This window comes from Thalassophryne amazonica, chromosome 8, assembly GCF_902500255.1.
Source record: "Thalassophryne amazonica chromosome 8, fThaAma1.1, whole genome shotgun sequence".
Lineage (NCBI taxonomy): Eukaryota > Metazoa > Chordata > Actinopteri > Batrachoidiformes > Batrachoididae > Thalassophryne > Thalassophryne amazonica.
Genome location: NC_047110.1, coordinates 12,596,042 through 12,611,554, shown reverse-complemented (window position 1 = coordinate 12,611,554; position 15,513 = coordinate 12,596,042). Strand labels below are relative to the sequence as shown.

General features: G+C 40.2%; 1 protein-coding gene across 2 annotated transcripts in view; it reads left to right on the top strand.

Annotated features, from left to right (window-relative positions):
- The window catches only part of rbl2 (retinoblastoma-like 2 (p130)), a 212,382-nt gene that overhangs the window by 161,841 nt on the left and 35,028 nt on the right, over nucleotides 1–15,513 (top strand). For both annotated transcript variants that reach the window (XM_034175745.1, XM_034175744.1), the window contains exons 10-12: nucleotides 163–275; nucleotides 361–464; nucleotides 2,828–2,965. In XM_034175745.1, the coding sequence (XP_034031636.1) occupies nucleotides 163–275; nucleotides 361–464; nucleotides 2,828–2,965 (355 nt within the window). The remainder of the gene's footprint in view (nucleotides 1–162; nucleotides 276–360; nucleotides 465–2,827; nucleotides 2,966–15,513) is intronic.

Sequence of the window (15,513 nt, the reverse complement as noted above, 5' to 3'; positions counted from 1 at the left end):
ACAACACAGTCTCAGCAGCACATGTGCAAAATGCTGCTAACAAAATCTATTTCTCAGCTGAACAAATGTTTTGAAATTCTGTAAAAGTAATTTCTGCACTCTTGTGTACAATCTGTTAAAGTGCAAATGCAGAAACTGTCCCTGTACTGTTTTTGGTTCTAGGTCATGTGCTAGAGACCCCAGTGATGCCGTCAACAAACGCCTCAAGGAAATGTTTGAGTGTTTTACACAACATTATGAAGGCGGTCAGGAAGAGAACCAGGAAATGGGAAAAGGTGCATGCACATTTTAAGAAAACCTAAACAGGGTTTAATACTGACACGCTACTCTCTCACCAACTAAATAAACCTTTCCTTGTAGATATTGCAGTGAAATATTTTCACCTGGCAGAAGCACTGTACTTCAGGATTCTGGAGTCCATCATCGAGCGAGAAAAGATGATCCTGGGGGATGCTGACATTTCTGTGAGTACAGCTGTTAGAATATACTCACTATGTGGGTAATGGCTCTCACATTACTGGACGTTTGTCTGGTTGCACTCAAAAAGTGGATGTCATCTAACTTACTACTTTTGAACTGAATAACTGAGATGACTGTTCAGTTAAAACAAGAAACATCACTGGGTGACTGTGTGAATAATGTGAAATCGGTGATAACATTACATTTATAGTGCCAAGAAGACATTACTATCAGAAGGTTTATTCTTAAATGGTAGATTTATATGGCACATTCCCATCTCAATCAGAAGCTCAAAGCACTTTGTCTTCATGTATTTATACACACTGATGTCAGCGTGCTGCACACTGGTATAAAGCCCGTTACCCTTAGTGTTTTCTGGTCTGATGGGGATTTGACCCAAGGATCCACTGGTCTGAAGCTCACCACTTTAACCGTTAGACAGTCAACAGAATCCACCATGTTGCTGGTAATTTTTTAAACAACATGGACTGCTGTCAGTGGGACACAAATGCACGTCAGTCAAAAATTGTTCAAGTGAAGAGAAGGTGAAGAAGGTGGTGTTGAGTGGCAACATTCTCCAGCAAGCACTCAATCGACATGTTCTGCCATGATGAACCACTTTAAAAGTAACTGGAAACCAAGATGAAAAAATTGCTGGAGTTTCTTCTTCCATTTTTGGGTGAGTTTCAGAATTGATTTGCATGACAGCGCCACCAGAAGGTGTAGTGTAGAAATTCAATATTGGCATGAAATTGTCATCAAAGAACCCAAGACTTATAGATGCACATTCAAAGGATCAATTAATCAATCATCCATGTGTCGGAAAACTCTTGAGATTTACGAGGGCTGTCCGTAAAGTATAGGTCCTTTTTATTTTTTTCAAAAACTATATGGATTTCATTCATATGTTTTAACGTCAGACATGCTTGAACCCTCGTGCGCATGCATGAGTTTTTCCATGCCTGTCGGTGACGTCATTCGCCTGTGAGCACTCCTTGTGGGAGGAGTCGTCCAGAGACTGGCGCTTTGTTTGATCAAAATTTTTTCTAAACCTGTGAGACACATCGAAGTGGACATGGTTCGAAAAATTAAGCTGGTTTTCAGTGAAAATTTTAACAGCTGATGAGAGATTTTGAGGTGATTCTGTCGCTTTAAGGACTTTTCACGGTGCGAGACGTCGTGCAGCGCTCTCAGGCAGCGTCATCAGCCTGTTTCAAGCTTAAAACCTCCACATTTCAGGCTCTATTGATCCAGGACGTCGTGAGAGAACAGAGACGTTTCAGAAGAAGTCAGTTTCAGCATTTTATCCGGATATTCCACTGTTAAAGGAGATTTTTTTAATGAAAGATGTGCGGACAGGTCCGCGCGTCGGGACGCAGCCGACGCGGCGCGGCGGCACAGGAAAAACACCTCCGTGTTGATAACCATTTGTTAAAATCCAGTTGGCTTTTGATGGCTTTCAGTGGAGTGAGTATATGAGAAATTGTTTATCAGCTGGCGATGTTCCAACTTGTCCTCAAGGCTTCCAACAGAGGTGTTTTTCCCGTGACGGAGCGTCGCGGTGGCTGCAAGCCGACGCTGCAATCCGCCCGCACGTCTTTCATTAAAAAAATCTCCTTTAACAGTGGAATATCCGGATAAAATGCTGAAACCAACTTCTTCTGAAACTTCTCTGTTCTCTCACGACGTCCTGGATCAACAGAGCCTGAAATGTGGAGGTTTTAAGCTTGAAACAGGCTGATGACGCTGCCTGAGAGCGCTGCGCGACGTCTCGCACTGTGAAAAGTCCTTAAAGCGACAGAATCACCTCAAAATCTCTCATCAGCTGTTAAAATTTTCACTGAAGACCAGCTTAATTTTTCGAACCATGTCCACTTCGATGTGTCTCACAGGTTTAGAAAAAATTTTGATCAAACAAAGCGCCAGTCTCTCAGCAACTTCTCAGACAAAGGAATTCCGACGAGGGGCTGGACGACTCCTCCCACAAGGAGTGCTCACAGGCGAATGACGTCACCGACAGGCGTGGAAAAACTCACGCCTGCGCACGAGGGTTCAAGCATGTCTGACGTAAAAACATATGAATGAAATCCATATAGTTTTTGAAAAAAATAAAAAGGACCTATACTTTACGGACAGACCTCGTATATGAATGATGAAAGAAATCAAGTGCTGCAAGACTTGTTATTCAAAATATCTTGATTGAATGCTTCTTAGTTTATAATTATGTTGTAAAACAAATATCTGATTTTTTTTTTTTCCCTAATATAGCAGGAAACAAATACCATGCAAATTCCGGCTCCTTTCCTTTTCTGAGACTAAATTGCTTCCCAGCTTAAAAGGTTGAATGATTAAAGTATGTGTGTTGCAGTGTATTTTGGAACAAGACATGTTTCATCGCTCTCTGCTGGCCTGCTGTCTAGAGATCGTCATTTTCTCCTACAGACCTCCTGGGGATTTCCCCAACATGATCAGCATCTTCCAGATCCCTGCATATCACTTCTATAAGGTATCCCTCCACCCTGTCATCTCAATCAAATATCAGTACACACTATCCTATAGTATACATCATATTACTCCTATAAAGTATCAAAACACCACACCAAGGTACCAGTGCACCCCCTTACATTCATAGACTTTCAAACAATGGTGAATGTGAGTCTGCATTTTAGATTTTTTTTTAAATGAAATAAATTGAACTTAAACACATTTGAATTTTTAAAAAATGCATAATTACAAGCAGTGGTAGTTTGGTAGCCACCATGCCTAGGCTTTAGAAAAGGTGCATCAAGAAATAGGTGCACCAAGCTTATGGCATCATATTCAAGAAGACTTGAGGCTGTAATTGCTGCCAAAGGTGCATTGACAAAGTATTAAGCTGAGGCTATGAATACTTATGCATATGTGATTTCTTAGTTTTTTAATCACTCAAGGCCATCAAATATGGCCATCAGGTATTTCAAAGGCTTTGCTTCCGTCTGTCTGTGCTCAACATAAGTCCAGTCCTATTACTGCCCAAGTCTTCAAATTTACAGGGAACATTCTTGGGACACAGACCTTGGATAAGTTCAAAGATGGCAAACCTTGACATATTTTAAAAGGATAAAAAGTCACACTCTGTTTCAGTCTTAACCATTTTGTGTTTGTGATGCGGGTGGCAGCCAATCAGAGAGCTGCACCGCGGCATTAGTGGCTGCTCTCTCCAAAATCGCTTTGTTTTGTGTGTTTATATACATGTCTCTCATATATTATGTAAAAGCTAGTGAGAAATAATCACTTCTAAAACTAAAAATGCAGTTTTTGGAACCTAATAACACTTCAGAACTTATTTACAAGACATTTCATGGACGTTAGCATAGTGACGTCACAGGCTGGTAGCTAGCTTTAAAACTCTGTTTTGTTTGTATTTAAATATATCCTCTTTGACATATTCCTTATGCTCTTGTGAAAAGGTCATGTACATGCACACATGCTCGCAAGACCTACTGCAGATGCCGTTAAAATGTAAATATTGTTTTTGATTGACTGAGTAATAGGGGAGCTTTATGAACATGTACAAATTGTATGTAAGGCATCCATCCATCCATTTTCGTCCGCTTCATCCGAGGTCAGGTCGCGGGGGCAGCAGCTCAAGCAAAGCCGCCCAGACCTCCCGATCGACTAGGGATGGGTATTGATAAGATTTTATAGATATCGATGCCATTATCGATTCTGCTTATCAATTCGGTTCCTTATCAATTCCCTTACCGATACCTCTTGTGAATTTTGTACTAAAAGTAGGCTTTACAGGTTTTCTATGTATTTCATTGAGTCTTAAAGAAAATAAATATGAAATTGGTCACTGTATCCTTGATCTCTGGACATAAATAAAAATAAACAAAACGTAATCCGTAACGTAATAATCCGCACAAAAGTGACTCACGATTTCACATAGTCAGGGATGAAAGTGGTGAAAAACAAAAAAAGCTGAAACCCAAAATTCTGGGACTATTCCAGACAATAAACTGCAGTGAGTACAGCATCCATTTAGGTGAGAAAAAAAAAACAACCCAACTTTCCTTATTCAAATTCATTCCAGTAGTATTCTGCTCTTACTAGGATGCAGCAGTTTTCTAGCTTGGCAGATAGTTCTGGAGGAAGTCATCAGGTTCACTGTTCTTTGCTGGCTCCTTGCATCTGACCCCCTGCTCATGTTGTTCATGCTGTTCCTAAGTACCTTGACCCTTGTTTACCTCCTTTGTGACTATAGATTTCTCTTTGTTTGGACCACCTTATCTTGTTTTGTTTGGAGTTGTTTTTCCACATCACCTCTTTGGATTGATACTCACCTTTGGAACATTAAAACCTCTTGGTTTTGCACTACCCCTTTTGTCATTTTTGCCACCTGCAAATTGGGTTCATTCAGACTTTGTTAAAAACATAACAGTTAGCAGCTACATTTAGAGTGGCCGTTGTTTTTTGAGGGTGTTTGTCAGGAAAATGATCATTTCTCTACATTGATTACAGACACTGCAGCGGGTCTGTAATCAATTTTTCTGCAGCGCGGCTTTGCTTTGAACCTTGAACCAATTGAAGCAGCGATTCGCAGATCGAAGCAGTGCTTCGACCTGCTGCTTCATTGATTCATTGTTTTATTTCGCTTTATCTAAATTAACACATTGAAAATATGGTTTGACCGAAACAAACTGTCATTAAACTTAAATAAGACAGGGATGAAGTGGAGGTGTAAGAGTCACTAGGTGTTCACAGGAAACACTTATTTATTTCTGCATGTATGTATGTATTTATTTATTTATGTATGTTCATTGTTAGTTGGTTTTATATTTTCTACTGTGTTGTTATTCAGGTTCTTTCTGTCTCTTTCTCTAAAATTGTATATAATCATTAGATTAGTTATTATTACTATTATTTTTGTGCTTGCTATTAATATTAATATATAAACAAAAATAAATTTAAGAAATATTCCAATTTGTAATACATTTGACTCTTTTACGACAACAAAAGCTTGACAGCTGCAACTGCTTAATGCTACCTTTAACATTGAAAATGCCATAGACATGGTAACGTGTTAGTATCGGTCCCGTTTTTAAGTTATAAAATACATCTATCAACTGTTTCAGAAGACCATAACAGGTCAGTTTAACATAAAAAAGGTAAATAATACTCACAGCCATATGCTCTTTAGGGTTTTAGCGGGGGAAAGCGAAAGAAAAAAATGAATCCACGAAGCAATGATCGAAGCACTAAAATTATAATTTTCCTGACAAACACCCCCAAAAACAACGGCCACTCTGAAGGACCGATAAGGGAATCATTAAATAAAAAGGTTATTGATGTCGGTGGATCGAATCATTTCTTAACGATACCCGACAGGAACCGGTTCTCGATACCCATCCCTATGCTGACATGCGAACAGCTTAATGCTAACTTTAACATTGAAAATGCCATAGACATGCTAACGCTTTAGCATCAGTCCTGTTTTTAAGTTATAAAATACATCTATCAACTGTTTCAGAAGACCGTAACAGGTCGGTTTAACATAAAAAAGGTAAATATTACTCACAGACATATGCTCTTTAGGGTTTTAGCGTGGAAAAATTAAGATAAAGCGAAATAAAACAATGAATCAATGAAGCAGCAGGTCGAAGCACTGCTTCGATCTGCGAATCGCTGCTTCAATTGGTTCATGGTTCAAAGCAAAGCCGCGCTGCAGAAAAATTGATTACAGACCCGCTGCAGTGTCTGTAATCAATGTAGAGAAATGATCATTTTCCTGACAAACACCCTCAAAAAACAACGGCCACTCTGAATGTAGCTGCTAACTGTTATGTTTTTAACAAAGTCTGAATGAACCCAATTTGCAGGTGGCAAAAATGACAAAAGGGGTAGTGCAAAACCAAGAGGTTTTAATGTTCCAAAGGTGAGTATCAATCCAAAGAGGTGATGTGGAAAAACAACTCCAAACAAAACAAGATAAGGTGGTCCAAACAAAGAGAAATCTATAGTCACAAAGGAGGTAAACAAGGGTCAAGGTACTTAGGAACAGCATGAACAACATGAGCAGGGGGTCAGATGCAAGGAGCCAGCAAAGAACAGTGAACCTGATGCTACTTAAATACTAACTCAACTGATGAACAAAAATGGAGGACAAATGTAGAACGCAAAACGTGTGTAAGTGCAAACAGAGGCAAAAGTGACATGAAACTAACACATAAAAAGAGGCATTCAGTAATCACACTACAGAAAGAACTGAACCATAACCAAGAACTAAATCCAGAACCACAAGTACAAAAATCAACGTGGAACTCAACAGTTAACAGAACACAAGATAAATCTATTGAACAGATAAAGACAACTGATGAGCACAAAAATACAACGACATGGTGAACACGAGACCTGAGGAATATAATGACAACTCACACAGAGGACTGATCACATAAAAGAAGAACAGACTGACCACAGACACTTGACCATGGGCAAACTGCCAGGAGGGACCACACGAATGACTGACAGGAGTGAAACACACACACACACACACACACACACACTGAATGCCACACAGAGCATAGGAAATAGACAGGTCAGAACACAAACTATGAACAGAGGGCACAAAGGTAGCCAAAATCAGACCTAACAGCTAACATTAAGAACGGAGCCGGAGATTAATTGAAAAGTTTACATAAGTATGATGTCGTGTTATGATAACTCGTTTTTAAGTGATAACTGTTCATTTTGATACACTCACAGTAAAAGCAGCAGGCGCTCTCCACTGTGAGAAGACTTAATGCATGTGCACGCTCATTATGAACGCAGCCTGAAAAACAGTGAAGAGGTCCACGTGCACCTTCACGTTGGGAGTTATAATGGGTTTAAAACAGAGTGCTGGTCCATTACAGAGAACAAACTCCGCGCACATCAAGATCCAAAATCTTGCCTCCTCTCTGTATATTCTATGTAAATTTGAGCCATCACTTTCGAATAAAAGGTCATAAGCTTCGTTATCAGATGTAGCAGCGTTCCTGTCTGTCTGTCTGTCGACCATCAGGATGTTACTGCTTTTCCTAAAATGTACAGCACACGCCGAGAAATGGCGAGAAATGCAGAGTAAGGTGCATTCCGTAAATTCACCTGCTGATTCACCGAACGAGAGGAATAATTAGCATTAAAATACATCAATTATTATCGCATGTGCATGGATCAACACAGTCATGAATACTTGATCTTGTGTTGCTAACTGAGACGTTAAAATAACGTGCGAGATTTCTGTGAAGCATCTATTCAGAAATGGTACAGTGACTGCTGATATGATGCACACATTGATGACTTTGCATGAAAATGCAGACGTGTGCATCTGTAAAAGGCAGTGATTGCACTTGTACTGACTCTGTTGTTGAAACACACAAGGGTAAACATTCTTGGAAGAAAGACCTGCTGTGTACTGTATCACATCATAAAGCCTTTAGAGAGGCAGATATGTAAAAAAAAAAATTGCCAGAGATGTTTACATCCAGCTAAAAGTATGTAAATTTGCATACAGAGTCTTTGAAGTATGCTGATTTCAGATTTTACTGGATCCAAACACTTTTCCCAAGGAACCCAGAAGTAAAATTATGGGCTTAACTGGCCACTGATCTCTACTGGCCTCTACTGGTGGTTGGCTCTCACTGCGGTATTGTATCACTTCCTGTTCCGCAGCACAGCGGTGTTTTGCTGTATCTGTTAGCTGTTGAATCTGCGTAGTTAGATTGATCTAGATAACTAGATAACGATTTATTTCACAGTGTAATCTTCATGTGCCTTAATTAAAGCACTCTCTCTGCTGAATCACCTCTAAATTATTCACACATTATTCACTTTGTCAAATCAAATCAAATCAATTTTATTCACTCTGAGACAAGACCTTTCTAATTTTAGAGATATTGGGCAAATGTAAAAAAGCAGTCCTACATATTTGCTTAATATGCGCATTGAAGGACATATCCTGATCAAAAATAACTCCAAGATTTCTCACAGTATTACTGGAGATCAGGGTAATGCCATCCAGAGTAATGATCTGGTTAGACACCATGTTTATAAGATTTGTGGGGCCAAGTACAATAACTTCAGTTATATCTGAGTTTAAAAGCAGGAAATTAGAGGTCATCCATGTCTTTATGTCTGTAAGGCATTCCTGCAGTTTAACTAATTAGTGTGTGTCCTCTGGCTTCATGGATAGATAAAGCTGGGTATCATCTGCGTAACAATGAAAATTTAAGCAATGCTTTCTAATAATACTGCCTAAGGGAAGCATGTATAAATCAAATCAAATCAATTTTATTTATAGAGCGCCAAATCACAACAAACAGTTGCCCCAAGGCGCTTTATATTGTAAGGCAAGGCCATACAATAATTACGGAAAAACCCCAACGGTCAAAACGACCCCCTGTGAGCAAGCACTTGGCAACAGTGGGAAGGAAAAACTCCCTTTTAACAGGAAGAAACCTCCAGCAGAACCAGGCTCAGGGAGGGGCAGTCTTCTGCTGGGACTGGTTGGGGCTGAGGGAGAGAACCAGGAAAAAGACATGCTGTGGAGGGGAGCAGAGATCAATCACTAATGATTAAATGCAGAGTGGTGCATACAGAGCAAAAAGAGAAAGAAACACTCAGTGCATCATGGGAACCCCCCAGCAGTCTAAGTCTATAGCAGCATAACTAAGGGATGGTTCAGGGTCACCTGATCCAGCCCTAACTATAAGCTTTAGCAAAAAGGAAAGTTTTAAGCCTAATCTTAAAAGTAGAGAGGGTGTCTGTCTCTCTGATCTGAATTGGGAGCTGGTTCCACAGGAGAGGAGCCTGAAAGCTGAAGGCTCTGCCTCCCATTCTACTCTTACAAACCCTAGGAACTACAAGTAAGCCTGCAGTCTGAGAGCGAAGCGCTCTGTTGGGGTGATATGGTACTATGAGGTCCCTAAGATAAGATGGGACCTGATTATTCAAAACCTTATAAGTAAGAAGAAGAATTTTAAATTCTATTCTAGAATTAACAGGAAGCCAATGAAGAGAGGCCAATATGGGTGAGATATGCTCTCTCGTTCTAGTCCCTGTCAGTACTCTAGCTGCAGCATTTTGAATTAACTGAAGGCTTTTCAGGGAACTTTTAGGACAACCTGATAATAATGAATTACAATAGTCCAGCCTAGAGGAAATAAATGCATGAATTAGTTTTTCAGCATCACTCTGAGACAAGACCTTTCTAATTTTAGAGATATTGCGCAAATGCAAAAAAGCAGTCCTACATATTTGTTTAATATGCGCATTGAATGACATATCCTGATCAAAAATGACTCCAGGATTTCTCACATTATTACTAGAGGTCAGGGTAATGCCATCCAGAGTAAGGATCTGGTTAGACACCATGTTTCTAAGATTTGTGGGACCAAGTACAATAACTTCAGTTTTATTTGAGTTTAAAAGCAGGGAATTAGAGGTCATCCATGTATTTATGTCTGTAAGACAATCCTGCACTTTAGCTAATTGGTGTATGTCCTCTGGCTTCATGGATAGATAAAGTTGGGTATCATCTGCGTAACAATGAAAATTTAAGCAATGCCGTCTAATAATACTGCCTAAGGGAAACGTATAAAATGAATAAAATTGGTCCTAGCACAGAACCTTGTGGAACTCCATAATTAACCTTAGTCTGTGAAGAAGATTCCCCATTTACATGAACAAATTGTAATCTATTAGATAAATAGCAGCCTGGTAGGAATGGGGTCTAATAGACATGTTGATGGTTTGGAGGAAGTAACTAATGAAAATAACTCAGACAGAACGATTGGAGAGAAAATGTCTAACCAAATACCGGCATCACTGAAAGCAGCCAAAGATAATGATACGTCTTTGGGATGGTTATGAGTAATTTTTTCTCTAATAGTTAAAATGTTATTAGCAAAGAAAGTCATGAAGTCATTACTAGTTAAAGTTAAAGGAATACTCAGCTCAATAGAGCTCTGACTCTTTGTCAGCCTGGCTACAGTGCTGAAAAGAAACCTGGGGTTGTTCTTATTTTCTTCAATTAGTGATGAGTAGTAAGATGTCCTAGCTTTACGGAGGGCTTTTTTTATAGAGCAACAGACTCTTTTTCCAGGCTTAGTGAAGATCTTCTAAATTAGTGAGATGCCATTTCCTCTCCAACTTACGGGTTATCTGCTTTAAGCTGCGAGTTTGTGAGTTATACCACAGAGTCAGGCACTTCTGATTTAAGGCTCTCTTTTTCAGAGGAGCTACAGCATCCAAAGTTGTGTTCAATGAGGATGTAAAACTATTGACGAGATACTCTATCTCACTTACAGAGTTTAGGTAGCTACTCTGCCCTGTGTTGGTATATGGCATTAGAGAACATAAAGAAGGAATCATATCCTTAAACCTAGTTACAGCGCTTTCTGAAAGACTTCTAGTGTAATGGTACTTATTCCCCACTGCTGGGTAGTGTTATGTGCCGACGCGTGTTGAGGAGCGGACCTGCGTCTGACTGAACCCAGCACTAAATAACCAGAAAGCGGTTCCAAAAACAAAACATTTATTCCCCTTTCGTGCAATAATTGTGTACAACATAAAGTGCGTTTGTCTGGCGGAGTGAAGGACGGCGCGCTCTCCAGCGCCCAAAGGGATCGAAGCCCGGGGCTTCTGGACTCACGTTCACCGCCAAACACCCCCCAGGTGGACACGACAAACCGACTCTGTGAAGGATAGAAAAGGTGAGGTAAGTCAGCAGCTACAACTAATATCCTTCAAAGGCACATACTATCAGCAACACATTCAGGTCTGAATTTAAGCTTTATGTAAATGAGCAGCTTCTCACAACAGGTGGAGGATTATCTGTCCGCACGCCACGGCCGTGAGAAGCGAGCTGCACAACTCTCATCAATATTCACATATACTGCGTAACAAAATACCAAATTACTGTTAACACTTATTCAGACAATCAATCACCTCTGATGTGTGCTGACAGCATGTGTCCCTCACCCATCCTCCTTCACAGGCACGACGTGTCAAACCCAGACGCGGTCCTCAGCGTCTCACAAATGAACATCACAAGGTCGAGTTCCCGGCAGTTCTGCTTGAATCACACATGGCTTAAATGCAGAACGCCATCTCATTATCTGCTTCAGCTGAAAGTCTTTAAGGTTGCACGTGAGCATCATCCACAGGTGCTGCATATCACATTGATGAGGGTGAAGGACTCTTCTGCCAGCACCTTCTCCACAGACAATAAATCAGTTTGTAAATGTTATTAAGAAATGATCAGACAGAAGGGGGTTTTCAGGGAATACTGTTAAGTCTTCAATTTCCATACCATAAGTCAAAACAAGATCTAAAGTAAGATTAAAGTGGTGGGTGGACTCATTTACATTTTGAGCAAAGCCAATTGAGTCTAATAATAGATTAAATGCAGTGTTGAGGCTGTCATTCTCAGCATCTATGTGGATGTTAAAATCGCCCACTATAATTATCTTATCTGAGCTAAGCACTAAGTCAGACAAAAGGTCTGAAAATTCACAGAGAAACTCACAGTAACGACCAGGTGGACGATAGATAACAACAAATAAAACTGGTTTTTGGGACTTCCAATTTGGATGGACAAGACTAAGAGTCAAGCTTTCAAATGAATTAAAGCTCTGTCTCCGTTTTTGATTAATTAATAAGCTGCAGTGGAAGTTTGCTGCTAATCCTCCCCCTCGGCCCGTGCTATGAGCATTCTGACAGTTAGTGTGACTCGGGGGTGTTGACTCATTTAAACTAACATATTCATCCTGCTGTAACCAGGTTTCTGTAAGGCAGAATAAATCAATATGTTGATCAATTATTATATCATTTACTAACAGGGACTTAGAAGAGAGAGACCTAATGTTTAATAGACCACATTTAACTGTTTTAGTCTGTGGTGCAGTTGAAGGTGCTATATTATTTTTTCTTTTTGAATTTTTATGCTTAAATAGATTTTTACTGGTTGTTGGTGGTCTGGGAGCAGGCACCGTCTCTACGGGGATGGGGTATTGGGGGGATGGCAGGGGGAGAGAAGCTGCAGAGAGGTGTGTAAGACTACAACTAACGGCGGCTTGTGTGTTTTTAGGAATCCGCTAGCTTAGCGCAGCTATTAGCTCTTAGGCAGTTTAGCATGGCGACTTCTCCTGTCTCTCCCCCACTTTTCTGCGCTGGGTGTGAAATGTTTAGTTATTCCTCAGCCTCCTTTAGCAGTAACGGTACTTGTAATAAGTGTAGCTTGTTCGTAGCTTTGGAGGCCAGGCTGGGCGAATTGGAGACTTGGCTCCGCACCTTGGAAAATCCTACAGCTAGCCAGGTTCCTGTAGTTGGTGCAGACCAAGGTAGCTTAGCTGCCGTTAGCTGTCCCCCAGCTAACGGCAGCTTAGCTGGGGTACTCACAGTTACCCAGCCGGGAAAGCAGGCCGGCTGGGTAACTGTGAGGAAGAAGCATAGTTCTAAACAGAAGGCCCCTGTACACCACCAACCCGTACACATCTCTAACCGTTTTTCCCCACTCGGCGACACACCCACCGAGGATCAAACTCTGGTTATTGGCAACTCTGTTTTGAGAAATGTGAAGTTAACGACACCAGCAACCATAGTCAAATGTCTTCCGGGGGCCAGAGCAGGCGACATTGAATGAAATTTTAAACTGCTGGCTAAGGCTAAGTGTAAATTTGGTAAGATTGTAATTCACGTTGGCAGTAATGACACCCGGTTACGCCAATCGGAGGTCACTAAAATTAATATTGAATCGGTGTGTAACTTTGCAAAAACAATGTCTGACTCTGTAGTTTTCTCTGGGCCCCTCCCCAATCGGACCGGGAGTGACATGTTTAGCCCCATGTTCTCCTTGAATTGCTGGCTGTCTGAGTGGTGTCCAAAAAATGAGGTGGGCTTCATAGATAATTGGCAAAGTTTCTGGGGAAAACCTGGTCTTGTTAGGAGAGATGGCATCCATCCCACTTTGGATGGAGCAGTTCTCATCTCTAGAAATCTGGCCAATTTTATTAAACCCTCCAAATCGTGACTATCCAGGGTTGGGACCAGGAAGCAGAGTTGTAGTCTTACACACTTCTCTGCAGCTTCTCTCCCCCTGCCATCCCTCCAATACCCCATCCCCGTAGAGACGGTGCCTGCTCCTAGACCACCAATAACCAGTAAAAATCAATTTAAGCATAAAAATTCATAAAGAAAAAGTAATATAGCACCTTCAACTGCACCACAGACTTAAACAGTTAAATGTGGTCTATTAAACATTAGGACTCTCTCTTCTAAGTCCCTGTTAGTAAATGATATAATAATTGATCAACATATTGATTTATTCTGCCTTACAGAAACCTGGTTACAGCAGGATGATTATGTTATTTTAAATGAGTCAACACCCCCGAGTCACACTAACTGTCAGAATGCTCAAAGCACGGGTCGAGGAGGAGGATGAGCAGCAATCTTCCACTCTAGCTTATTAATTAATCAAAGACCCAGACAGAGCTTTAATTCATTTGAAAGCTTGACTCCTAGTCTTGTCCATCCAAATTGGAAGTCTCAAAAACCACTTTTATTTGTTGTGATCTATCGTCCACCTGGTCGTTACTGTGAGTTTCTCTGTGAATTTTCAGACCATTTGTCTGGCTTAGTGCTTAGCTCAGATAAGATAATTATAGTGGGTGATTTTAACATCCACATAGATGCTGAGAATGACAGCCTCAACACTGCATTTAATCTATTATTAGATTCAGTTAGCTTCGCTCAAAATGTAAATGAGCCAACCCACCATTTTAACCACACTTTAGATCTTGTTCTAACATATGGCATAGAAATTGAAGATTTAACAGTATTCCCTGAAAACCCCCTGTTGTCTGATCATTTCTTAATAACATTTACATTTACTTTAATGGACTACCCAGCAGTGGGGAATAAGTTTCATTACAGTAGAAGTCTTTCTGAAAGCGCTGTAACAAGGTTTAAGGATATGATTCCTTCTTTGTTATGTTCTTCAATGCCATATACCAACACAGTGCAGAGTAGCTACCTAAACTCTGTGAGTGAGATAGATTATCTAGCCTGGAAAAAGAGTCTGTTGCTCTATAAAAAAGCCCTCCGTAAAGCTAGGACATCTTACTATTCATCACTAATTGAAGAAAATAAGAACAACCCCAGTTTTCTTTTCAGCACTATAGCCAGGCTGACAAAGAGTCAGAGCTCTATTGAGCCGAGTATTCCTTTAACTTTAACTAGTAATGACTTCATGACTTTCTTTGCAAATAAAATTTTAACTATTAGAGAAAAAAATTATTCATAACCATCCCAAAGACATATCTTTATGTTCGGCTGCCTTCAGTAATGCTGGTATTTGGCTAGACTCTTTCTCTCCGATTGTTCTGTCTGAGTTATTTTCATTAGTTACTTCCTCCAAACCATCAACATGTCTATTAGACCCCATTCCTACCAGGCTGCTCAAGGAAGCCCTACCATTAGTTAATACTTCGATCTTAAATATGTTCAATCTATCTTTATTAGTTGGCTGTGTACCACAGGCTTTTAAGGTGGTAGTAATTAAACCATTACTTAAAAAGCCATCACTTGACCCAGCTAACCAGATCCTTACTCTGGATGGCATTACCCTGACCTCCAGTAATACTGTGAGAAATCTTGGAGTCATTTTTGATCAGGATATGTCCTTCAATGCGCATATTAAGCAAATATGTAGGACTGCTTTTTTGCATTTATGCAATATCTCTAAAATTAGAAAGGTCTTGTCTCAGAGTGATGCTGAAAAGCTAATTCATGCATTTATTTCTTCTCAGCTGGAGTACTGTAATTCATTATTATCAGGTTGTCCTAAAAGTTCCCTGAAAAGTCTTCAGTTAATTCAAAATGCTGCAGCTAGAATGCTGACAGGGACTAGAAGGAGAGAGCATATTTCACCCATATTGGCCTCTCTTCATTGGCTCCCTGTTAATTCCAGAATAGAATTTAAAATTCTTCTTCTTACTTATAAGGTTTTGAATAATCAGGTCCCATCTTATCTTA